Below are 24782 nucleotides of genomic sequence, written 5' to 3'. Positions count from 1 at the left end.
TTTAAAAAGCAGCAGCATCCCAGCAGCACAACCAGTCATTTCCCTCCATCAAGAGCTGCTTGTGGTGGAGCTGACCAGCATCTCTACTCCAGCACAGGCCTATAGGAACATAGGAAGCTGCCATCTACTGAGTCAGACCCTTGGTTCATCTAGCTCAGTATTGTCTACACAGACTGGCAGCGCTTTTTCCAAGGCTGCAGACAGGAGTCTCTCTCAGCCCTATCTTGGAGATGCCGCCAGGGAGGGAACTTGGAGCCTAGATGCTCTTCCCAGAGCGGCCCCATTATCCCCTCAGGGGAATCTCTCACAGTGCTCACACATCAAGTCTCCCATTCAAATGCAACCAGGGAGGACCCTGCTTAGCTAAGGGGACAAGTCATGCTTGCTACCACCAGACCCGCTCTCCTCTCCTTAAGCCCAGCCAGCCATGTGTGGATGCTACTGGGTTGCCCAGTTAAAGGGACTTGAGCCAGTTCATTGGAGGATTTTTCAAGGACCAACTTGCTGCTTCCTCATTGCCTGGAGAGGAAGCCTAGGCCCCCAGATAATTGTAGGGTCACCCTATTGGGTCGCCTGCAAAGTTGGGCTCTCACAGGCCCCAGGAAGGCTGGGCAGCTCTGCCCACCCCTCAGCTCCGGGTACAAGGCCAGAGGCGGGAATGGTGCTGAGCCCTTTGCCTGGAGGCTGAAGCCACCTCAGCCCAGCTGGAAGCCCCACACGCCAAAGTCTTTGCTTCCCAGGCCTTTTGCTTCCTATTCCATTCTCATGGCCATTGTGGCAGAGGATGGTGGGAATTGTAGTTCAACAACATCTGGGGCTCCAATTTTGAGAACCCCTGAGTTACGTGTTATTATTTTGACTGGGTTTTACATACATATATGTGCTTTGTCAAGAGTTTTGTGCGTGTGATCCTTTACATTTGGGTTGTGTTCTTGTACTGAATCGTTGCTCCTTATTATTTATGTGTATATTTCAGTGCCCTTGAAAAGGATAATTTATCCAGCACACATCAGGCTCAATCAAGAATCTTCAGATTCTTCAGTGATGTCCCATTTTGGCATTGGGAAAGCACCACTGTTGTTAGCTGCTCTGAATCCAAGGGATACACCAGAGTAGAGATTTGCTAAATAAATGTATGGTGGATGGAATCCACTCCTGCAATGTGTGATGAGGGTCACTCGTTTATGGAGCTTTAGAAGGGGAGTAGACACTTTCATTGGGCAGAGGGTGTGGAAGTTATTCTTGCAGCTGTGGGTGGTTTATTTCTTTTTCAAAGGTATATTCTGCTTTTCAGTCAACGAAGGGTCACAGGGTGGTGTATAATAAAGACAATAAAGAGTAAACCATTTACTTAATAATGCAAAAAACCCCAATAAAAATAAACATGAATATATTTCAAAGGTGGAATTGTTGTTGTAGAAACAGAGAAAATGCAGCCACTTTAGTTCAGGGAGCACTAATACTTTGAGACTAAAATCAGAGCTGCAGAACTCTGGACCCCCACCAAAGTGGCAACTCCTCACTCCCAACCTTCTCAAAACCCAGCTAATTCCAGTTTATACTCTGGAACCACAATGGAACATTTGGGGAAATCCAGGCCTTGCAGGCTCAAAAAGGTCCAGGTGATGAATCCAAATAGATCCTTGCGTGTGGATTCCTCCGAGGCTGTTCTGGAACGGAAAATGCTGTTCCAAGGGCACGCTGAGATGACTTGTGTGGAAAGGAGGTTTTCCTGAATCATTTCAAGGTAAGGCTTCTCTTACAGGTGTATTTTCTGATGTTCTCTGAGATAGACCCTTTCCTTGAAGCTTCTCCCACAGAACCAGCACATAAACGGCTTTTCTCCGGTGTGGATTCTCCGATGAGCTGTCAGCCGGCTCTTGCATCTGAAGGCCTTCCCACACTCCAGGCAAGGAAAGGGCTTCTCTCCCGCATGGACACTCTCATGGTATTTCAGCGTTCTCCTGTCTCGGAACATTTTCCCGCACTCCTGGCAAGCAAAGGGTTTCTCCCCTGTGTGGATTCTCTGGTGGCATTTCAACTGCATCTTGTCCCTAAAGCTCTTCCCACACAATGAGCATATAAAAGGTTTCTCTCCCGTGTGGATGTTCTGATGAGCTGCCAGAGTGACCCCGTCCCGAAATGTCTTCCCACAGTGTTGGCACGGAAAGGGCTTCTCGCCCCTGTGGATTTTCCGGTGGTAGCTGAAAGATTTCCTGTCCCGAAACGTCTTCCCACATTCTTCGCAACAGAAGGCGTTCTCTCTCGTGTGGGTTCTCTGATGACTTACAAGGTTGCTTCTTTGCACAAAGCTTCTCCCGCACTCACTGCAAAGGTAAGGTTTCACCCCTGTGTGGGTTCTCTGATGGAGAGTAAAATGACTTCGTGTCCGGAAGCTTCTCCCGCACTCCAGGCAGTGGTAGGGCTTCTCTCCTGCATGGATTCTCCAGTGGTCCCTGAGATAATGCTTGTCCCTGAAGCTTTTCCCGCATTCCTGGCACACACAGCGGTTCTCCCCAGTGTGGATTCTCTGATGGACTACGAGCTTGCTCTTTTCTCGGAACGAGTTCCCACATACCTCACAGGAAAAGGGTTTCTCGCCTGTGTGGATTCTCTGATGGACTTGAAGGTCACTCTTGTCCCTGACTGCTTTCCCACACTCCAGACACACGTGGGTTCTAATCCCCAGGTGGACGCTCCTCTGGTGTCTTTCAAGGTCCTTCTTCCCCTTGAAGCGCTGCTCACAGAGGGGACATGGATACTGGCCCCCTGCTTGGTCCGCTTCCCTGCACAAAGGGGGCTCTTCTGAGACGGAGCCCTCCTTGTGGCCTGTTTCCTGCTCAGGGCTCTGCAGGAGGGGGGTCCCGGCCGATCCCTTTGCTGGGCCTTTCTGGGGCTCCTCAGGGGTGCTTTCATTATCCGACGTGTTCCAGAACATTCCATTTGAAGAAAGAAGGTAGAGATCATTTCCTGGCAGGAAAGGAAAATGCACATAGCAAGCAGGTAAGAATGAGTCCATCACTCTATTGTGCTCCCTCTTCCCCCTCCCTTGAGTCATAGGAAGCTGCCTTCTACTGAGTCAGACCATTGGTCCATCTGGCTCAGTATTGTCTACGCAGACTGGCAGCGGCTTCTCTGAGGTTCTTCTCTCTCAGCCCTATCTGGAGATGCCGCCAAGCAGGGAACTTGGGACCCAGATGCTCTTCCCAGAGCAGCTCCATCCCCTAAGGGGAATCTCTTGAAGTGCTCACACATCAAGTCTCCCATTCCTATGCAACCAGGGCAGTCCCTGCTTAGCAGAGGGGACAAGACATGCTTGCAACCACAAGACCTTCAGTCTCCAACACCCTGTTCCTGAAGCATCCTTCATCAGGTCCCCACCCCCAGAGAGAGGGCCGTAGCTCAGCGAAAGAGCATCTGGTTTGCATGCAGAAGGATCAGGTCCATCTCCCTGGCAACAATGCCAGGAAGGGCTGGATGATGCTCTCCTGAAACAAATTAGAGATGTAGGCAAGAAGCAGGAGGAATGGGGAACTCCAGCCACCCTGATATCTGTTGGGGGAGAGACTCCAGCAACCTCCTGATGTGCCCTGCTGGCTCCCTCCTCTTTCAGAAGGCAGAGAAACAAACTGGAGGACTCTGGCCATCCTGGACGCCGATCTAAGCAACAGGGAAGAGTTGGCCAGTGAGGGGAGGAGCGCTGATCTTGTGGTGGCAGCTGCTAAGCAGGGTCCACCTTGGTTTGCATTTGGATGGGAGACTACATGTGAGCACTGTAAGATATTCCCCTCCATAGCTGAGCATCGGCATGCTGGCATGCAGCAGAACTCAGGTTCAATCCTTGGCAGCATCTCCAGGTAGGGCTGGGAGCAACGCCTGCCTGGGACCTTGGAGAGTTGTGCCAGTCAGTGTAGTAGACAAAACTGAACAGAGCTAGATGGCGCAATGGTCTGACTCGGCATAAGGCAGCTGCCTATGTTCCCTGTGTGGTCAAAAATGCACCTTGGCTTTCCAGAAAGATGACCTTAATAAGCTCAGAGAAGCAGAGGGTGGACCCCATGGCTAGCTTCAGGAACAGCTCCCAGGTGTCTGATTAAGGCACAGGCCCGGGGGCGTCTCCCTTTCCTGCCCAGCAGAGTCCAGCTGGACATCCCCAGCTCTAGCAGAGTGGAAGGAGCAGCTGATGCAAAGGAGACGGAGGAGAAAAGCAGCCCTTGCCTCAGGCCTCAGGAATGTCAACGGGAGGAACCAGGGATGGAGGGAGGGCTCTGCTTTCGCACACATGCCGCTTTTGGCCCCCCAGGGTGGCAGGAGCCTGCCACGGGACCCAGGGCCACGCAGAGGGGGCCCATGTTGGGAAAGCATCCGTGGAAACCTCACGCTGCCAAAGGCAAAGGTTCTTGTGTGCCACCCACAGAGAATCAGGGCAGCTCCTGAGATTCACTTCGTGCCTATCAACAGGTCTATCAACGGCTACTAGCCAGAGGGCTGTGGGCCACCTCCAGCCTCCAAGGCAGGATGCCTCTGAGTCCCAGTTGCAGGGGAGGAACAGCAGGAGGGAGAGGGCAGGCCCTCAACTCCTGCCTGTGGTTTCCAGTACCATCTGATGGGCCACCGTGTGAAACAGGAGGCTGGACCAGATGGGCTGTTCTGATGTTCTTATGTGCAGAAGAAGATCCAGAAACTTCAGCTGTGAAAGGGGGAAAGGGATGACACTCGAGAAAGTGTTCCTCATTGTAAGGCCCAGGGGCCAGTGAGGGTCCCCATCAACCCCAAGTGAGGCTGCCTCACTGAACAGAACAGACTAGAACAGAACAGAATTCTATTGACTGGAATCAGCCAGATCTGGATTCTCTGCACAGCCCCGCTGGCACCATGCGGAGATGACAGTCCCCACCCCGCAGTGCTGCATTTTGCCCCAAGCTGGAGGGTTCTTTTAAGGGAAACGGAGCCCTCTTGAGCCCGGCTCCATCTTGGGAAGCACTCACTGAGTGCGGGGAAGTGTCGCCCGTCCCAGCACTCTCCCTTCAAGGGCCCTCCCAGCACTGAGGAAAGCGCATTTCTGTACAGAGCTCAGCACAGAAGGAAAGGCTCCCATCATGAATTTTTATTGGTTGGTTGGTTGCCAAAGAGACCCCTACTTGAAAAACAGTGCAGATCATTGACTCACCCAAGGAGATCAGCATCCGGTAATTCTCCGCCATCACCTCCCAGTGCAGCTGCCTCTGCCAGTCCTGCAGCATCTCCCACTCCGCGGGGCAGAAGGCCACCGCCACGTCCCGGAAGGTCACCATCTCCTGCAAAGACACGGAGGGGAGGGGAGCTCAGTGCTGCCTCCTGCAGCCACCCCAAGGCAATGGCAGCCCCGGGTCCGGTGCCTGGAGAGCCTGGCCCAGAGGCTGTGCTCGGGGCAGGGAGAACTGTGGAACTTCAGAACAGCCCTGCTGGATCAGGCCCATCTCGTCCAGCATCCTGTACCACACAGTGGCCCACCAGATGCCTCTGGGGAGCCCACAGGCAAGAGGGATGTGCAGGCCCCCTCTCCTGCTGCTGCTGCTGCTCCCCTGCAACTGGCATTCAGCAGCATCTTGCCTCTGAGGCTGGAGGTGTCTAATCTACTAGTCTAATCCTCAGACGAGCAGCCACTGATAGACCCGTCCTCCATGAATTTGTCTAAGCCCCTTTGAAAGCCATCCCAACTTGTGGCCATCACCACATCCCGTGGTAGAGAATTCCAGAGAATAATTACGTGCTGTGTGAAGAAGGACTCTCTTTTGTGGGTCCTAAATCTCCCTGCCTTCAGTTTCATGGGATGGCCCCTGGTTGGGTGCGATGGCACCCAAGACAAGCAAATAGGAGGAGCATGCCGGGGGCCAGGGTGGGCGGGCTCGGCCCTGGGTGCAAGAGCAGAGAGGCTGGACTGGGGCTGAGCCTTTTGCCAGGAGGCGGCAGCCACCCCAGCACCGCTGGGAACCCCAGCCCCAAACGCCCTCCCTCACCGCCAGCCGGACCTTCCACTTCCCTCCGCAGCAGGCAAGGCCACCCAAGGGCAGCCGGAGCTTCCCTGCCCTCTCCTCGGACTGGCCTGGCCTGGGCCATGTGAAGGGGAGCATCCCGCTGATGTGTTTAGGAAACCAAAGCAACTCCATTTTACTTAGAAAGCCCATTCCTAACCCCAGCCCAGCTCAGGGACATAATTTACATCACTGCCTTTCCTGTAGCAAAACTGTATCTGTGGAACTCGTTAACATGGTCAAGGTGCTCACTGTTTTTTGCTGTTACAGATAAGAAAACAGGATTTAACCAAATAAGGAGCAATCACCCGATGAACAATGAATCAGGGATTCACATGCATACTAGATACTTAGGCCACCATACTGTGTCTAGGGTGTCAGCACCATTTAGATTGTCTGTATAAATGTAAGGTGCACCTGTAACCAAACTGTAATCGGTTTGAGAGCATGAGCCTACTGATTACCTATTGCTATCTGCAGAAGCAATAAAGCCTCAATTAATGATTCCCAATCCTTGTGTCTGACTGGTTGGCTAAGCGGACCCAGGAACAAGCCCCATCCACATCACCGGGAGGGACCCCCCACCCCGGCTGCTGCAGGGGCTGCCTGGCTCCCACAGCATGCATCCTGCGGAAGGCGGCAAGGGGTCCTGGGACTTCGTGCTGCTTTGCTCCACCCCGCCCTGGCGCCCCCTCCAGCCAATGGATGCCTTGCAAATTCCTGCCTCGTGGGTTCTGACAGGCAGATGGCCAGGGGTTCGAGGGGAGGGTCTCCCCCCCCCGTCCTGCTCCGCCGCCTTGCATTGCTTTCCAAGGCAGCTGCAGGCAGCCCTCGAGCCATGCATGCATGCAGACAGCAGCATCGGAGCAGCTCACCTCCCCGTGCATGGCGGGAGCGTCTCCGGGCTGCAGCCACCATTCGCCGGCCAGCCCCAACAGCCTTCCTCCTCCAGCACGGCGGCTTTCAGCCCAGCCAGCAGCGGGACCCTTTTGCCTGTCTGGTGCTCGCCCTGCTCCTCTATGGTTGCCCCCCCTTCTCCCCCCCCCGGTCCCGCCTGTCACTTCCTTCGGCCTCTCTAGACGGTGGAGGTCCCTCATGTTAACCCTCGAAGCGCCGCACACCCCGCAACCCCTCTTCCGCTGGCCGGCGGGTGCTGCCCCCTGCTGGCGCCTCTTTTAACTCGCGAGATGGAGCCGAAAGTGATGCGCAATGAGAGCGGCGGCGGCGGCGGAGCGGAGGTTCTCCCCAGCTCTTGCTGGACTACAACTCCCATCACCACCGCCACCCCCACCCCCAATTGCAGTTGCGGCTGGGGATGGGGGGAGTCGGAGAGCCGCCGCGTGGCCTTCCCGATTTAATGGCTCCGGTGCCCAGAGAAGAGCGCCCTCCTCGGGGCATCTTGCTGCCCTGCTGTGGCTGAAGGACATCAGAACAGCCCTGGGGGATCAGGCCCTGCAAGGAGGCCCATCCAGTCCAGCCTCCTGTTTCGCACAGTGGCCCACCAGATGCCGCTGGAAGCCACGGGCAGGAGTTGAAAGGGGCTGCCTGCCCTCCCTCCTGCTGTTACTCCCCTGCACCCTGCCTTTGAGGCTGGAGGTGGCCTATAGCCCTAGGACTAGTAGCCGTTGATAGACCTCTCCTCCATGAAGTTATCCAAACCCCTCTGAAAGCCATCCAGGTTGCTGGCTGTCCCCACATCTCGTGGCAGAGAATTCCACGTACATTATGCATTGTGGGGGAAAGTACTTCTGTTTGTTGGTCCTAAATTTCCTGGCAATCCATTTCATGGGATGACCCCTGGTTCTAGCGTTATGTGAGAGGGAGAAGAATTTGTCTAATGGTCCCTTGTTGTCTAATGGTCCAACCGCCTTCCTGGCAGGTTTCCTGCTTCTGATGTATTTAAAGAAGTTTTTGTTATTCCCCTTGATGCTTTTGGCTAAATGTTCCTCAAACTCTCTTTTTGCCTCCCTGATTGTCACCTTGCATTTCTTTTGCCAGAGTTTGTGTTCCTTTCTGTTCTCTTCATTTGGACAGGCCTTCCAATTTTGGAAGGAAGTCTTCTTCCCTTTTATGGCTTCCTTGACATTACCTGTTAGCCATGCTGGCATCCTACTGGACTTAGTGGTACCTTTCCTCCTTTTGGGTATACAATCTAACTGGGCTTCTAGTATTGTGGTTTTGAGTAAACTCCATGCACTCTGGAGCGAAGTGACTCTCCTGATTTTCCCTTTTAACTTTCTTTTCACCACACTCCTCATTTTGGAGAAGTTTCCTCTTCTGAAATTCAAAATGTCTGTGTTAGACTTCCTTGGTGATTCTCTCCCCACGTGTATGCTGAAATTGATGGCACTGTGGTCACTGTTCCCTAAAGAGTCGATGACACTGACATCACGCACCAGGTCCTGGGTGCCACTCAGAATTAAGTCCAAGGTCGCCTTCTCTCTGGTTGGTTCCAAGACCAACTGTTCTAGGGCACATTCTGCATATCTAGAAATCTGACCTCTCTGTCATTACCTAACTGTGAGTTTACCCAGTCTATGTGTGGGTAATTGAAGTCACCCATGATTACAGCCCTGCCTCTCCTTGACGCCTCCCTGATTTCCTCCTGCAACTTCCAGTCACTGTCAGCGTTTTGATCCGGAGGGCGATAGCACGTCCCCAGCAGCACGTTCCCTTTCCGGCCTTGTATAGTCACCCACAGGGTTTCTGTGGAGGACTCCAGTCCACCTAGGTTTTCAAGCTTGTTAGATTCTATCCCTTCTTTAACATACAGGGCTACCCCTCCTCCAAGGCGCCCCTCCCTGTCCTTCCTATAGAGTTTATACCCAGGGAGAAAAGTGTCCCACCGGTTCTCACTGTTCCACCATGTTTCTGTCATGTCCACTATATCTATTTCTGCGTTAGCAACCAAGCACTCCAGCTCACCCATCTTGGCTCGGAGGCTTCTGGCACTGGCATACAAGCACCTATATGCTGAATCTCTCACCTGGTGTCTGCTACCTTTAGCATTGCCTGCACTGACTGCAGCTCTCCAAGACTCCAGGCAGAGCCTTTCCCAGCCCACCCCACCTGGAGGGGCTGCCAGGGCATGAACCTAGGCCCTTCTTCTGCCGGCGAAGCAGGAGCACGATCACCCCCTCCTCAGACCCCCCTTCCATATGGAGGTCCATCCTGGTCTCTACTCCTGGTCCATTATTGTCCCTGTTTGCTTCGGGGGGCGTGTGCCTTGTTAAAACCTCCTTAGTGTGAGTGGCCTTCATTCTTCAGGATTTAACCCCCACCCCAAACTTCACAAGTTAAATCCAGAAGAGATGCATCTTGCCCTGATGTCATCCATGCACGTCCATGAACAAGGCACTGTAGAGGGCACAACCTACCTCCTGCCACTGCAGCTGTTGGGGCATGTCCTGAACAGATGATTGCTGATTGTGGAGGTGTTTCTAGGGCAGGAGTAGGCCACCTTGGCTCCCCAGCTGTTGCTGAACTACAACCCCCAGCATCCCCAGCTGCAAAGCCGTGGCTGCAGGAGCTGCCCAGATCTTCCCTACGTTTTGGGTGGCCTTGAGATTTTGTGTTCCAGCTTTGTTTCACATTACAAAGGCCATTGCAGCAGGGGATGATGGGAGCTGTAGTCCCACAATATCTGGGGACCTACATTTGAGAACCTCTGCACTACTGGCTTGCACAGAATCCTAACTCTACAAGCAACAGAACCATGAAGCAACAGTATTTTTAAGGGCTGATCCAAGAGATGTGTTCCAGGATCCTTTGCAATGTCACAATTTTTGCTGAAGCACACTTTTTTGGATCATGGTGCCCCCAGAATCCTCTGGCATTTCTGGATTGTACTCAGTTCCTCTGATGCAGCCGCCTGGGGAAGGAAAATGTTAAGAGTTGCCCATACTCATATCCAGAGCCAAGGATACTGATTTTGTACATATAACCAGCCACACATATTCACTCCCACGTGTAACATCCTTGTACCTTGTTTCTGCTCGCTCTCAGAACCCCAAAGCAAGTTCTCCTTCCTTCCCAGCCAAGGTAGGTAACACAAAGCAGCTTAAGAAGGAAAGTTTCTTTGCTGAGAAGACATCTGGCTTCAGGCTTTTTAATTAAGGCTGAGCAGGAATAGGGGGGCACTTTTGGTTATCATTTTCACCCATAAAACAAGTTTGTTCTGGCAAGAACTAATCTGCCTACTTTCCTTTCACTATAATCTTAATTGATAATTACCATCTTCACAAGTTTACTCACTTCAGCCTTAAATCGTTCACACATCTGCCATCTTGAACTGGGGTGGATGACATCATTTGAAATTACGCTGCTGAGGTGTATGTGTGTGTCCCTACACCTGAACCAAATTTGGTTCAAATTCGTTAGGCAGTTCACAAATTAACCCACTTGCACTTCAAACATTTACATGTCCACCATCTTGAATTGGGGTGGGTTACATTATCATAAACTATGCCATCGAGGTGTCCCTACAACTATACCCAATTTGGTTCATATTGGTCCAGGCATTAAGAAGTTGAAAAGGGGTGGGGGGCACACACAGGCACACCTACTTTCCTTAAGGAAATTAAGCTAAAATGCCCCCTTTCTTTTGGGGGGGGGCTACTAACAAGGGTGAAAATAACTGTTAACCTGTCCAGAGTGCGGGCAAGAAGCACTGCCATCCCTCTGAATTGGCTTTGTGTGGCCAAATCCAATAGGCTACTTGAGGCCATTTGGCATTGTGAGATCATCATGCTAGTTACCTGATGCCTGCTTGGCTAAGAATGCATTGGCAGGAAAAAGCTCCACTTTAAGCCATTTTTTAAAAAGGGATTAAAGCAACTGAGGAGAGGGGCAAGGGAACAGGAGTAAACTGGCATAGAAGTTTGTAGCCGGGGATCTAGGGAAACATTTTGGACCCTCCCTCATTCCAAAAATGTACTTACCTGAACTGAATTCCAAAAAAGTTTGACTAAAAATATTCAGCATTTATTAATCAAGAGTCAGAAATTACAATCTTGTGGTAGTTCTTCTGGAGAAGAACTGCAGCTCACACGAACGAGAAATACCTGGATGCTACTGCACTGCTTGATTTCTAAGGAGGGTGGACTCAAATCTATTTGGAAGCCTCTTCCTGTGTCCTGGAGGAATCCCACCCCCTCAATTCCAGATGTACAAAAGCTGAATGTGCTTTCTTTGGTGAAAAAATATTCTGCACATGGTCAGGGTGCTCTTTATTATGACTTCACTTATATCAGGGCTGAGCCTTGGCCCTGGTCCAAATCAAGCCCTTTTCTCATTGTGTGTGTGTGTGTGTGTGTGTGTGTGTGTGTGTGTGTGTGTGTGTGTCACTAGAACTGTGAGATCCACCATCTCTGTATCCCAGAAATTTATTTATTTATATCCTGTCCCTGCAGTGCAATATTGTTCGGGGCAGCTCACAAAAATGCTAAAACAGTCAGCATGATAAAATGTAACAAAACAATATAACATTAACAAAATAAGTAAAACTAAGAACAGGACTCAGTTAAAACCAGATTTAAAAATTTAAAAGATCAAGAACCCACCAAATATAGCTAGAACACTAGAAAGCTTCTCTAAAAAGATGGGTTTTCAGATACTTTTTAAAAACCCTTGACCAGGGGTTCCCAGCTTTGGGTCCCCAGATGTGTCGGATTACAATTCCCATCATCCCCAGACCACTGTGGCTGGGAATGATGAGAACTGCAGTCCAACAACATCTGGGGACCCAAGTTTGAGAACCCCTAGCCCAAATTTAAGGAAGCTGTGGCAAGTGCACAGACTCATGCCAAATGACATATTTTTGTTGGGACCACATCCCCTGTAAGCATGGCTTATGCACAAACAAAAGGACGAGGGTCATTTCTTCAGTCAGACCCACATTCTGCTTAGCTACTCAAGAGATGCATGATGCCAATTTAAGCAGCACTTGTGAAAAGAGACTTCTGCAGCCACTTTGCTAGCATGTAGGAAACAACGAGGGCACAGCCACCAGGAACTTCTGCTGTTCGTTGAAAAGGGTCACCCCATTGCCTGCAAATTTAAAAGCATTATTTTTGTATCTTCCATCATTTTAGTACTCAGTGGTCAGGGGAACATGCCTTCAACAGGGGCCACTTTCGGGTAGATTGCCCAATTCCAGAATGCCCAGCTCTCTTCTTTCACAAGCCGCAGGGACAGAGATTCTCTCCCTTGTGGATTCTTCCCTTGAACTTTCTGAACCAGCAAAAGACTCACCATCTTCCTCTCTGCCACATAACCTCTCCCACAAATTGGTTCAGCTCCCTTCTAGAATCCCAGGTGTTTACAGATGGGTGCTCAGTTTGCAAAACAGGAGTGTATGTTCAGGACATCTTAATAGTTAAGGCATAACGAATCTGTGTTAAGTGACATACTCTTGCTTACAGACAGAAACATGTCCTTGCTGAGGAAAAATGAAGTCCATCCTTTGCAAGATTCCCAACAACCAGCTGGCATGAGATGCCCCACCCGAAATTTGACAAGTGGCCCGCTGGGACTCCACACTCTCTCTTCGGCCCACCCTGGCTTCAGGGCGACTGCGGAGGCAGGCTCTCTGCTGCGTGGACTCTCTGGCACCCCATCAGATGTTCTGCACAAATTGCAGCAAGGATCTTATTTTTTCCTGTGTTGATTTAATCTCAGACAGGCCCTAAAAATCATGCCTGCTTCTAAATCCTTTCCCAGAAACTTTCCAGTTCCACAGGGTCTCATTCCTGTTGGGATTCTCTAGTGGTCTTTGGAACTATTCTGAAAAATCCTCCTCATTCTTGACCAGAACTGGGATTTCCTTCCATGTGGATTCTGCCGCAGCCTCTACAATGACCAGGTTTGTTGCTGGTTTCGAATCTCTGAGGTCGTGATCCTTTTTATTCTCTGGGGTCATTTCTGACCCTGAAGCTTTTCCAGCAAGTGATACATCACTGAAGCCTGGTTCTTCGGTAGCTTCTTCTTGTTCTTTGTGATTCCATGAAATTATCCCCAATGCTAAAGGTTGGTCAGTATCTGCTGCAGGGATGAAGTTTCTCTCCTGGGTGGATTCTCGGGTTATTTGTTCACCACAGTTCTCCAGGATCCCTCCTGTCTCTGTTTGCAGGCTGTCAGCATCGTTTCCCTCTCCCGTGTGGACTTTCACATGAGCGATCAGTTGATTCCTGTACCTGAAGGAATTTCCACAGTGCTTGCAGGAAAAGGGTTTTTCTCCAGTGTGGATTCTCTGATGGACTCGGAGGTCTCTTTTGTCCCTAAAGGACTTCCCACACTCTTGGCAGGCAAAAGGCTTGTCTCCTGTGTGGATTCTCTGGTGGGCTGTAAGTTTATTCTTGAATTTAAAGGCTTTCCCACACTCCTGGCAGGCAAAGGGCTTTTCTCCCATATGGATTCTCTCGTGATATTTAAGAGTTCTCTTTTCTCGGAATCCTTTCCCACAGATACTGCAGGGGAAAGGTTTCCCACCAGTGTGGATTCTCTCGTGGATTATAAGCTGATTCTTGTCTCTGAAGGCGTTTCCACACTCTTGGCATAGGTAGGGCTTTTCTCCCGTGTGGATTCTCTGGTGGGTTTTGAATTTATTCCGGTACCGGAATGTTTTCCCGCACTCCGGGCAGGGATAGGGCTTCTCCCCAGTATGGATTCTCTGATGGAGCCTCAGGCCTTTGGTATCTCTGAACGCCTTCCCGCACTCTTGGCAGGAATAGGGCTTCTCCCCTCGGTGGATCCTCTCATGGATTGTTAGGGGATGCCTCCCCCTGAACGTTTTCCCGCAGACCAGGCAAGGGTAGGGTTTTTCTCCCGTGTGGATTCTCTGGTGGATTGTCAGCTTGTTCCTGCACCGGAAGGTCTTCCCACACTCCGGGCAGGAATACGGCTTCTCCCCAGTGTGCAGCCTCTGGTGGACTATCAGGTTGCTCCGGAACTGGAAGCTCTTCCCACACTGTGTGCATCCGTGGGGCTTCTCCCCAATGTGGACCACCTTCTGGTGTTTCTTGAGCTCTTTTTTGTCCTGGAAGCTCTGCTCACACGCCGAGCAGGGGTAAGGGGGCCCCTTCAGGCTCCGTCTGGCCACAGGCGGCTTCTTGAGGGCTGTGGGCTGGGCAGGAGCTTCAGGCGCCCCCTCCCACCGCCGTCCTTCTGCCCCACCTTGCCACTGTGGGCCTGCCTCCTCGGGCTGCTCCTCAGACCCGCCCCAGGTTGGTCCCCCTGCAGGAAGAAAGCAGATAGGTCCTTTCCTGGCATGGGGGAACCCAGAGCTCCCAGCGGCCGCACAGATGACCCTTGTGGGGCGGCTGCTGCATCCACACTGCATTCAGTCCCACCCCCAAGCAAGGGGCTCTCTAATGTTCCTCCGGCAATGCCTCCACAGCAACCCACCCAGAGCCCCCCTTTGAACCGGGCAACCTGGGTCCCCACTCAGAATGCCAAGTGGGGAAGGGATGGTCTTCTGACTGCGGAGCAGCCAGTGGAAACTTTCCAAACGTTGAGGGTGGCTCCCGATGCGGAGGCAAGAGGCACCTTCTCCAGAACTCCACGGGGAAAGCTCTGGAAGGACAACGCTCCCCCGGGCTGCCCATGTGCCTTCCAAGACGTCCATGGGGCTCCCTGCAGCTCTGCTCCCCTTTAAGGGCCCTCCCCAGCCTGTGCAGAGGGAAGCAGTGGGCGCAGCGGCCTCCACACTGGGCCAGGGACAAGCCTTCCAAGCCAGATCTTTGCAAAAGCCTACTGACCTTCAACTAGAGCGGGGCTGCACAATGGCAGCCCTCCAGCTGTTGTTGGACTACAACTCCCATCAACCCCCCGCCACCGTGGCCAATAGTCAGAGATGATGGGAGCTGTAGTCTGGCATCTGCAGGAGGGCCGGAGTTGTGCACCTCAGGAAGGAACAAGAAGTAGCCATTCACCTCGCAAAGGGTCCTCCCGATTCCGCTGCTCCAGGGGGTCTGGCAGAGCAGAAACCCACAGTCCGTCCTCATCTTCCACCTTGACGACGATGTCGAGTTTGGGGCCTCCATAGCCTGTGAGAGAGAAAAGACCGGCGGTGGCAGCAGGCAACTCTCCAGGGCCTCTGGCAACACCCCCCACCCCACCCACACAGGCCCCTCTGCACTCTCCCCACCCCCAAAGTCCTGAAGAGCCACCCAGGACCACAGAGAGGCCGGCCTCGGGAGCCAGGCTCAGCGTGCCCAGCACATACCTTCCAGACAGTCCTGCCCCCTACACTGCTTAGTTCCCTTCATCCAGGGGCGGGGGGGGGGCAAGGTCAGCCCCTTTTACAAGGAGCTCCTCTCGGAGATGAGCTGCAAGAACTCTGAACCCCAGAAATCTCCCCCTCAGCGAAGCACCAGCAGGTGAAATTGGGAAAGAACTTCTGACTGCCCCCCATCCCTGCTCCTACGACGTACTCCATTGAGCCTCCTGCTCTGTGTCTCTCTTTCCCGACTGCCTGAAGCACAGCAGGTGTCCACAAAGAGCAGGGCCTTCTCAGTGGTGGCGCCGGCCTTCAGGCTGTGCTTCCCAGGAAGGCCTGTCTGGCCCTTGCGTGGAGCACCCGGATGGTCAGGTGGGGCTTTGGGACTGGCTGGGGCACTTGCCTCCCCTGCTGCTAGGGTGGTGCCTCCTTTCCAAATATTGGGTGCTATTTTGTTAGGGCTTCGTCCCTTGACTGGATTGGTTTTACTCAGTGACTGGAGTTTGTTTGGGTTTTTTGCTTTATGTTTGACAGGTGGCCAAACAGTAATGTTTTAATGTTTTTATCTGATTATAAACCGCCCAGAGACGTAGGTTTGGGGCGGTTTAAAAATATGTTAAACAAACAAACAAACAAACAAACAAATGTCGCTGGCTTTGAGCTCTTCCAGAAGAGAAAGAGAGAAATACGTTTTCAAAAGGAAACAAACAAACAGAGGGAGGCCGGAGAGGCCCACAGCCCACCCCGGGACTCTTTCCAGCAGCCACGAAAAAGGCTCCAGCAGCCCCAGCAGAGCCAAAGCACAGGCTGCAGGGCCCTCTGCAACCCCGCCATGGCTGCTACACTTCTTCTTCCAGACGGTGCCTAGGGCAGGCTGCACACGGACAGGTAAAGCATTCCCCTATTACTGCCCTGCCTCCACCTGTTGCATAAGTTAGAACTTGGAGAAGTATTAACATCAGTACAAGCTGCATTGACAGACATATGTAACAGGGGTGGCCAAACTGAAGATCCCCAGCTGTTGTTAGACTACAACTCCCACAATCCCCAGCTATAATACAAGAGGGCTGAGGGTGATGGGAGCTGTAGTCCAACAGCAGCTGCTGAAGAGCCTCCACTTGGCCACCCCTGATATATAAGCTGCCATCTCTGGAGATCCTATACCCTAGCCTGAAATCACCCCACACCCCACGTTCCAAGGCTTGTGCCCTCAGGTCTCCAAGGGTGGGACCCATTTCGTCTTCACAGCACAGAGGCAGCCCGAGCCCAGGTCAGAATGAGGTTAGCACTGAGCAGAGCTCCAGCCAAATTCAGATGCCCCATATAAGGATGACAAGAAAGGGGTATTTACCAACAGAAAAGAGTGCCCCAAAGTTATCCATCATTGCCTCTCAGGGTGACCCTTCGGCCAAGAAGATGCTCCTGCACCCACCACCACCACCAGCAGAGACCCTTCAAAGGTCATCACTACCTGCAGGAGACAAATGGCAACATCAGCCCCTTCCTCTGTTTAACGCAGATTCATGTGGAAATGATGTGCCAGGTGCTGGACAGCTCCATAGAAAGCCCAGTCTGATCCAAGCCAGTTCAGAAGGAAGGTCCATTTTATGCAACCCAAGCCTAGGAATGTTTATGCAGAACTGCTAAGGTCCAGGCTGCAAAACATCATGCACTCTGCTGAACCGTGGAACAGATTCTGTTACGTGAATCACATTATTATTATTATAGTTGGATAGTTCACAAAAATAAGACAGAAAATAAGAGAAAGCAACCTTCTGTTCAGTGGGATCTTCTTCTCAAGGAATGTACCTATGATGATATCAGGACCACAAATGCCAGATCTTTCAAAGTGTGGGAGACAGCTGGAAAGAGGAATTTCAGCTCAAAGTTTGTACACTCATTCAACCTCCCTGTGCTTTTGGTAAACAGGTGAGGCAGGTTTTGTATCTGCTCAAAAGCCCGCAAGACCTATTTGACATGGCAACAAAAGGTTGGCGGGGGGGGGGGGGAGTGTGTGTTCACCACGGGAAGCAAAGCTTCTCAGACCTCTTCTAGCTCTCCTGAATCAGTCGTGGATTCCCAAGAGGGGAGTGGCTTGAGAGCTCGGCACACCCAGTGGGCATACCTGATGCCCACAAACAGCAGCCAGGCTGTGTCGATGCCTGTGCACAGCAAGGCCTTGCCTCTCTCGTCTTCCCCGTTAGTTAATCCGGGCTTGACAAGTTTTCTTTGGGTCTACGAGTCAGCCCCAGAATTTGAGAGCCAGGCAAGGGGCACATTGTGGCCACATTGCCAGACGTTGTCATCATGAACCCTGGACATTGCCGGAGGGTCAGCGGGCTTCTCTTTATTCCCTTGACAAGGAACCGAGCTAGGACAGAAAGAGAGGGCGGCTGCTGCCTGCCTGGGACAAATAAAGATCTCATGAGGTCACTTGGCCTCCGACTGCCTGAGTCTAGACAGGGCCGCTCCATTCCCAGACGCCCCGGCTCCCGGCGCCAGGGATTTGTCAAGCCCTGCCTTAATAAGAGAAACACCAGGAGGGAGGTATAAATAGCAGCCAGTTCAGAGGGAGGGGGCCCGCCGGACCACAGAAAGGGGGGTGGGGGGAGAGCCTTTGTTTTCCACCCCTCCCACTCTTCTGGGTCGCTCCAGAAAGGTCTCTGCGCTCCTGGGGGAAGATGCCTCATGGTTTTGCCAGGTTTCCTGTACAAAGAGCTGCAGAACCTTTTGCTCTCCCGGTCTGCAGGAATTACTGCAGACTATACGAAGGTGGGAATCACGCATGCTGTAGACCCATCGGCCCAGCGCAGGGCTCCATGCGCCAAGTCTCGGCACCTTCTGGGGCGGCGGGTAGGGGGGGCACCCAAGGAGGCAGCTGGGGAGGCGCCTCCTCTCTCTCTCTCTCTCTCTCCCGCCCCGCCCGAGAGCCGCCCCGCAGCTCTACCTGACGAATGGCTCGCCTGTAGGCAGCGCGGGAGAGAGAGGGGAGGGGAGGAGAGGGGAAGCCCCCCCCCAGATATAACCGAACCCTCCTCAGCCCCCAACCCGGCGGCATCCTTCTGCCCACAGGGTGCATCCCGGCCTGCCCCCCCTTCCCGGGGGGCCTGATCAGGGCAGCAGGGCCAAACAGGGGGCTTTGCCTGGGCGGGGGTCCGGGGAAGCAGCAGGCAACTCGCCCTCCCAGAGATGCGCCCCAGGAAGGATCCCTGCGGGCGGGCGGGGGGGGTACCGCGCAGGAGCGCAAGCCCGGCGCCCAGTCGCGCCCCTGCAGGGGATCCCGGGGGGGGCATCCCCGCGCAGGTCTGGGGCCGCCAGCCCGGGCCTCCTCTGGGCGGGGGCTCCCAGCCTCACCTGGCTTGGTGGAGCAGCTGCTCCTGCCGCCGCCGCCGCCGCCGCGCTAGTCCCTCCTCCTCGCCAGGCAGGCGCCCGCAGCAGCGCAGCAGCAGCAGCAGCAGCAGGCTGGGCTCGGTCTGCCTCCCATGTGCCCAGCAGCCAGCCCCGCCATTGGCCCCGGCCCCCGTCACTCAGGCAGCGGGCGGCCCAGCCAGCCCTCTGGCACCCATTGGGTAAAGCCTGGGCTGGAATCGCGGAGCGGGCGGCCAGGCGGCCAAGTGGGCACCTCCGGGCAGGGCAGAAGCAGCAGCAACAGCTGCCGACGGGGCCGCGGAAGAGCTGGCCTGGATCGCCCGGGGAGCTGGAGCCAGGGCGGCGGGGCTCGCTTACCCCGCTCCCTCGGGCCACCTTGCTGCGGTCTTGGGGGTTTTTTCCCCAGAAGCGGCGACACCGCAGGCTTTACCGCGAGGTCAAGGGAGGAGGCTTTCCCGCGAACTTGAAGTTGTCCCAAGAAAAAATCGAGGCAAATAGAGGATTTCTTTTACCCCGGATATAACTCGGGCGGCACTCTAAGGCGCAGTGGAAGCCCCGAATTGTGTGTGATCACTCGCAGGGACTTCGGGGTAAATCTGGGCGATATGCGGGCACGCACCCCCACCATTCCGGAGGAGATGCGGGTTAAAGGGCTTCCGAAGCCCCGCCGTGTGGAAAGCTTCCTGGGCTGGGGATCCAGACAGAGATCCCACCCTGGCGGGGCGCGGGGCGGAGCAAATCAGCCAGCGCGGCCCCCTTCCCCTTAATTCTAATGCCGGTAACAGAGTGGAGCCCCGGCGGGTCTGGGCGGGGGGGGGCATCCTCAAGACAGACAGAGGGGCGGAGCTGTGAGGGCGACCCCCCCCCCTTCCACTGAACGCAGAGGCGCTGCAGCTGTTTCCTGGTTTGCCTCCCGTGGGCAGAGAGAAAGACCCACCAGCTTTGTGAAGAAGCGGGGCGGGGGAGTTGCCAGGTAAGGCCAAGCCAGAGTAGAACAGGAATTCCTCCTCTCGGTCCCCGGATGTTGTTGGACTACAACTCCCATCATCCCTAAGCCACCATTGCGATTGGGGATGATGGGCATCATAGTCCAGCAACACCAGGGAGGGACCCCAGGGTTGGGAACCCCGGCAGTGGGAGGGAGAATTTCAGGAGACACCCCTTCTCGTCCACATGCAGCACGAGAAGAGAGAAGCAGGAGAAGGCCCAGTTCCCCTTGAACGTCATGGGAAACTGCCCTCCACTGGCCGAGTCCTGCCCCCACTGGTCTGTGTCCAGCCCAGGCCAGGCTGCTCTGGCTGGCAGCAGCAGCAGCAGCTCTCCAGGATCATGCCCAGAAGAGAGACGGGCACCGGGGAGATCACATGATGCAGCAGCACTGCTGCCACCTGCGACCCTCCTGCCTGCTGCCCAGGACTGAAAAGACACTGCTGCCCGCCGGGCTGAACCAGGCCCTGGCCTTGGCCCACCACTAGCTGCCTGGCTGTGGTCTCCAGCAGGCAGTGTCCCTCCAGGCAGAGGAAGGTCTTTATTCCGAGCCCCATCTGGGGAGCCGGGGATGGAGCCAGCCGGGGACGTTCTGTACACGCAGGCAGGCAGGCAGGCAGGCACTCCACCACGGAGCTCTGGATCCTCTGGCTAAAAGCAGAAGAGTCAAAGCAAGCTTTAAAAAAAGCCACACCATGCTTTCTCGTGAAGCTGCCTTCTACTGAGTCAGACCCCTGATGCATCTGCCTCAGTATTGTTTACTCTGGCCGGCAGCAGTGGTCTAAGGACACGCAGGAAGGCTTCTTTCCCAGCTCTGCTACTTGAGAGGAGATGCCAGGAGCGGAGCCGAGCAGCCCGGGCTTTCTGTAGCCAAAGTAGACTCCACCACCGGGTTCCTCTCTTCTGCATCTCCTGAGAAGGTGTGAAGGGAAGGGTCTGTTGTCTGAGGTGCAAAATAAGTCTTTTGGGGACTCCCTGTCCTCAAAGACACCCAGATCACACAGGCAAGCTCACCCCTTTTGTCCTAGGAAAATGAGCACCTTTCCGCATTCACCATCACTATGGAACAACCAGAATTGCTGCTCCACCCTTAAGCATGCACAGAGAAGCGGAGTGGTGGGGGGAAAGCCTTGTAAGACTAGCAGGCTGGTTAAAGGGCACTGCAAGGCAACTAGTCCACATGAAGGTTGCTCCTGCAACCATGTCCTCAGTATTTTAATTGGCTGAGTGTGACATCAGACCAATTGCAGACTAGCATGTGCACACATGCACACACACACACACACACACAGTGAATTGATCTAATGTCAGAAAGGAGATTGGTTTTTCCAAGGAGAAATATAGAGGGGCACCATCCGGCTGGAAGTTCTCCAGTACATGTCCCATTGAAGTGAACGGGAGCGCTGCTCAAGAGTGCCTATGGGCTCTGCATGGCTCCCCTTCACTTAGATGGGCCGTGCACAAGAGAACTTCCATCCAAATGACAAAGCGCATCCCAGTTGTGCCTGGTCCTCTCCCACCTGTAAGACTTCCTGGGTGGGCGGGTGGGGGCCCCTGGCACCCCAGTGCACATGAACAGCCTTTGCAGCAGCACGCAGATGCAGTTCCCACGGACAAGCAGCCTCATCCTTTCCACCACATGCTCTCCAGGCACACACGGGTGCCTCTCCTCTCCTGGGCTTTGCTGCTTGTCACTGTCTCTCTGCTCAGAAATGGCCTGTCGCCCTTGCTGTTTCCTCCCGTGGCACTGAATGGCCCTTCCCTTGGTCCCCCCTGCCCCCCACCCCCCCCAACAGGGCTTGGAGAGGATTATGCCAACCACCCCAGGCCTGGAAAAATAGTGGAGATTCCTCTCCAGCAGCCCTGCACAGAGCCAAATGCATAGTCCACGTGTCTGTGCACCAACCCTGCGGAGCTGTATAAATATTTCAGATTTCTAAGCAACTGGCTGGGGGAGGGACGGGGGCGGGTGGGGAGCACCTAGCACCCTGCCTGAGAGTCTTTCTCGTCCATTCGTTCAGTCAGCCACAACTCTCAGGTCCCAAAGGGCATCTAAGCAGCACAGTTCCCCAGCTCAGCTTCTCTCTTCCAGGCCGAACCGCTGAGGGAGAGGTGCTGTGTGGCCCAGAACTGGACTGGGCAGGTGTAGCAAGCTTGGAGTGGGCGCTGGGGAGACGAGAGGGGAGGCCCCCCCACACACACACAGGGGCCCCCAGGACACCCCCCGCCCCCAATTACGCCAATCACAGCTGCACCCCTGCTGGCTGAGTTGGAACTTGGCTCCTCTGGCCAAACTGGAGCATTTGGAAGCAGAGCCGAGGAGCTCGCTGGTCTTTCCTGGTCTGCCTGCTAAAGCCACAGAATCCGGCCCCCTGAAGGCCTGCAACCTGCGGCTGAGGACTCAGGTGGATCCAACATTGCTGAATCACTTAATTAGCTGCTTTGGCAACCTGTGAATAATAAAAAAAAGATGATAAATTGTACATATTTAAAAAAAACATTCAAAAGGTGCTCCCCACTAAGCAGAGAGAGTTGTTTTTGTGGGTTTTTTGGTAAACGTTTTCTTTATCTTTTCTTACATCTTATAGAAGTAATAGAGGCACGTATCTGATAACTTTTAACAAAGGAGGTTTGTTTTTTAAAGCAATGAATTGTTTTAAAAGAAGTGCTTACAAAATTGGCAGGTGCCTAGAAGAGTCCTTCCCATTCACTCCCATCCCGGAGAGCCTCTTCGAAGCTACAGTCTGCTGTGATGACCTCTGGGTGCCTCATCAAAACCCAGAGAGCGTGCCCTTTTGTTCTGCAGAACTCGGGTCAATTCACACGTGTGGTGATCACTCTGTCCCATCCTGCCTCTGGGCGCAGGCCTCACAAGGCAGCTGACAGAACCAGTGTGGAAAGCAACACGTACAAATAAACAACTCACCAATCTGTTTCCTAAACATTTAAAACAAGAAATTAAGTAAATAATCAGAACAATCCAAAACCAAAACAAAACCCAAGAAATTGCATCTTAGCAGCAGAATGTTTTTTTTTTAAAAATTATTATTATTTAAAGGAGCCCCAAAAGCATTCTCTGAGTACCAGAGTCTTGGTGGTGGTGCTGGAAAGGCCCCTAAAGCTCCCCCTAAAGACATTTTCAGCAGGGAGGGAACCCAAATGGGGAGGCTCATGTCTATATGCAGATTTAATCAATGATGCGTCCACTGATGCAGGGGTTCTCAACCTTGGGCCCCCAGATGCTGTTGGACTACAACTCCCCTTGGCCATTGTGGCTGGGGATGATGGGAGTTGTAGTCCAACAACATCTGGGGGACCAAGTTTGAGAACCTCCTGCATTAATGGACAAAAACCCATACAATTTATCAGGTAGATAAGATGTTAATGAAGCTGTTTCATCCTGCAGGTTTGTTGGGTTTTCTTGGTTAAACAGCAGTTTGGGGGGTGGTAGCAAGAATTCCACATCATCTTGTGGAATTCTCTGCCACAAGATGTGGTGGCAGCCATCAACCTGGATGGCTTTGAGAGGGGTTTGGATAACTTCATGGAGGAGAGGCCTATCAACGGCTACTAGACGGAGGGCTGTGGGCCACCTCCAGCCTCAAAGGCAAGATGCCTTTGAGTACCAGTTGCAGGGGAGTAATGGCAGGAGGGAGGCCATGCCCTCAACTCCTGCCTGTGGCTTCCAGCGGCATCTGGTGGGCCACTGTGCAAAACAGGTGCTGGACTAGATGGGCCTCCTTGGGCCTGATCCAGCAGGGCTGTTCTTATGTTCTTCTGTTCTTAAGACCCCGGCAGGGTGGACCCTTTAACCCTCCCCCCATTCTGTTTCAGATCAGACACCCCCAGCCTCTACAGCTGCTATCTAGCAGTCATAGGAACCAAATGATGTCTTGAATGTCGTGTCTACGGTGGCCCTAACATCTCTTTAAACAAGAGGCAGCCGAATTACTGGGGTCACGGAAGCCACTGAGCTCCAAACCCCACCTAAACCTCATTGTTGCAGCCAAGTTGTCTCTGTCCAGACTTCGGAGGGATAATTTGGTTGCTTTAAATTGCAGACAGGGCTGCAGAGAGTCTGGCCGTCTTGATATGATCTCATTCTATTAAGCTGAGGGAAGAAAGGGGGGGCTTGCGGAGGAGGAGAACGTTTTGAGCCCAGCGGCCTGTGCTTGTATAATACTGGCGCTCTAGAGGCAGAGCCTTTGTTAAATCTGCAGGCGCTCTCCTTAGCTTTATTCCATTTAAGAATGAAAAGATTGCGCCACTAAGCTCCAGATTCTCCCGGGCTCTGCGCATAGCGCCCCCCTCGGGCTCCACCCCTGACCTGCGGCCAGGTTCTTCCAGACTCCGCTGCAGCCCACCAGATTCTGCCCAGGGAGAGAGAGAGAGAGAGAGAGCGCAGAAGTTGCCAACGGCCCCCCTTTGGGTTTTCCCTAATGCCCCCCCCCCTGATGACAGCCCCCTGGAGCTGTCAGAGCCGGAGCCGGCCACTCCCCTGGAGTGCTTCAAGCCCCCTGGTGGGGTCCCAGCCCTTGGCGCCTCCTTCCACATCACCCCCAGGGAGGGGAGGTGACACCGAAACAGAGCCGGACTCTGGCTCTGGAGCGCCAGAGGCAGAGCGCACACCTGGCTGTTCGGTGCCTCCCTCCCACGGGGTCGCAGCCTGGCTCCTCTACGTCCTCGAGAGGCGGGCTGCCCGAGCCATTCAGGAAGGGCCTGGCTCCTGGCCCGTCCAAGGCCCTCCTCCTGCAGTGTCACCAGCGCCTTGCTGCTTCTGGGCAGAGGGGTGCTCCTCGGGAGATCACTGGCATGAGAGCAGGCGCGGCCCATGAACGCGCCTCCGGGGGGGCGGGGGGGCCCGGCGGCATCTTTAAGTGTAAACAGAGCCGGTGCTCCATGCCACCCAGCAGCCCCCGCAGCGGGGAATTGCCTCCACCACTCACCCGGCCGCTGGCGGGGGCTCGCCTCCGTGGGAGCTGGGACTGCTGGGTGGCATGGAGCACCGGCTCTGTTTACACTTAAAGAAGCCCCCCCCCGCCCCCCCCCCAGGTGCTTTCAGGGGCCGCGCCTGGGTGAGAGCAGAGCATGGTCCTAAGTCCCTCTTTTCCTATGTGGGATGCTGAAGGTAGGCTGGCATATTGGAACATAGGAACATAGAAAGCTGCCGTATACTGAGTCAGACCATTGGTCTA

The 24782-nt window shown here is 53.9% G+C and overlaps 2 protein-coding genes across 2 annotated transcripts; both read right to left on the bottom strand.

Moving 5' to 3' along the window:
- Positions 1-1334: 1334 nt before the first annotated feature.
- On the bottom strand, positions 1335-7062 carry LOC128329857 (zinc finger protein OZF-like). Its single transcript, XM_053261674.1, has 3 exons — positions 6890-7062; positions 5171-5297; positions 1335-2970 (listed from the first exon to the last, which is right to left on the bottom strand). Exons 1-3 carry the CDS (start codon positions 6899-6901, stop codon positions 1760-1762), a joined length of 1350 nt encoding a protein of 449 aa, XP_053117649.1. The 5' UTR covers positions 6902-7062; the 3' UTR covers positions 1335-1759.
- Positions 7063-10975: 3913 nt separating this feature from the next.
- Positions 10976-24420, bottom strand: LOC128331380 (zinc finger protein 250-like). The gene is made up of 6 exons (XM_053264724.1): positions 24267-24420; positions 23915-23957; positions 19953-20238; positions 18586-18631; positions 14945-15058; positions 10976-14246 (listed from the first exon to the last, which is right to left on the bottom strand). Exons 1-6 carry the CDS (start codon positions 24418-24420, stop codon positions 12793-12795), a joined length of 2097 nt encoding a protein of 698 aa, XP_053120699.1. The 3' UTR covers positions 10976-12792.
- Between the last annotated feature and the right edge of the window lie 362 nt (positions 24421-24782).

Source organism: Hemicordylus capensis, chromosome 6 (genome assembly GCF_027244095.1).
Source record: "Hemicordylus capensis ecotype Gifberg chromosome 6, rHemCap1.1.pri, whole genome shotgun sequence".
NCBI lineage: Eukaryota > Metazoa > Chordata > Lepidosauria > Squamata > Cordylidae > Hemicordylus > Hemicordylus capensis.
The sequence above is the reverse complement of the archived record's forward strand: the minus strand, read 5'-3'. Positions and strand labels throughout refer to the sequence as shown.

Coding starts and splice junctions, on each gene's coding strand:
- LOC128329857 (XM_053261674.1), bottom strand. Junction 2,971..5,170: donor CCGGATGCTGATCTCCTTGG/GTGAGTCAATGA, acceptor CTTTCCTGCCAG/GAAATGATCTCTACCTTCTT.
- LOC128331380 (XM_053264724.1), bottom strand. CDS start 24,420: ATGGGCCGCGCCTGCTCTCATGCCAGTGATCTCCCGAGGAGCACCCCT. Junction 18,632..19,952: donor TGCATCATGTGATCTCCCCG/GTGCCCGTCTCT, acceptor AGGAGGGACTAG/CGCGGCGGCGGCGGCGGCGG. Junction 15,059..18,585: donor CAGCTGCTCCACCAAGCCAG/GTGAGGCTGGGA, acceptor TCTCTCTCACAG/GCTATGGAGGCCCCAAACTC.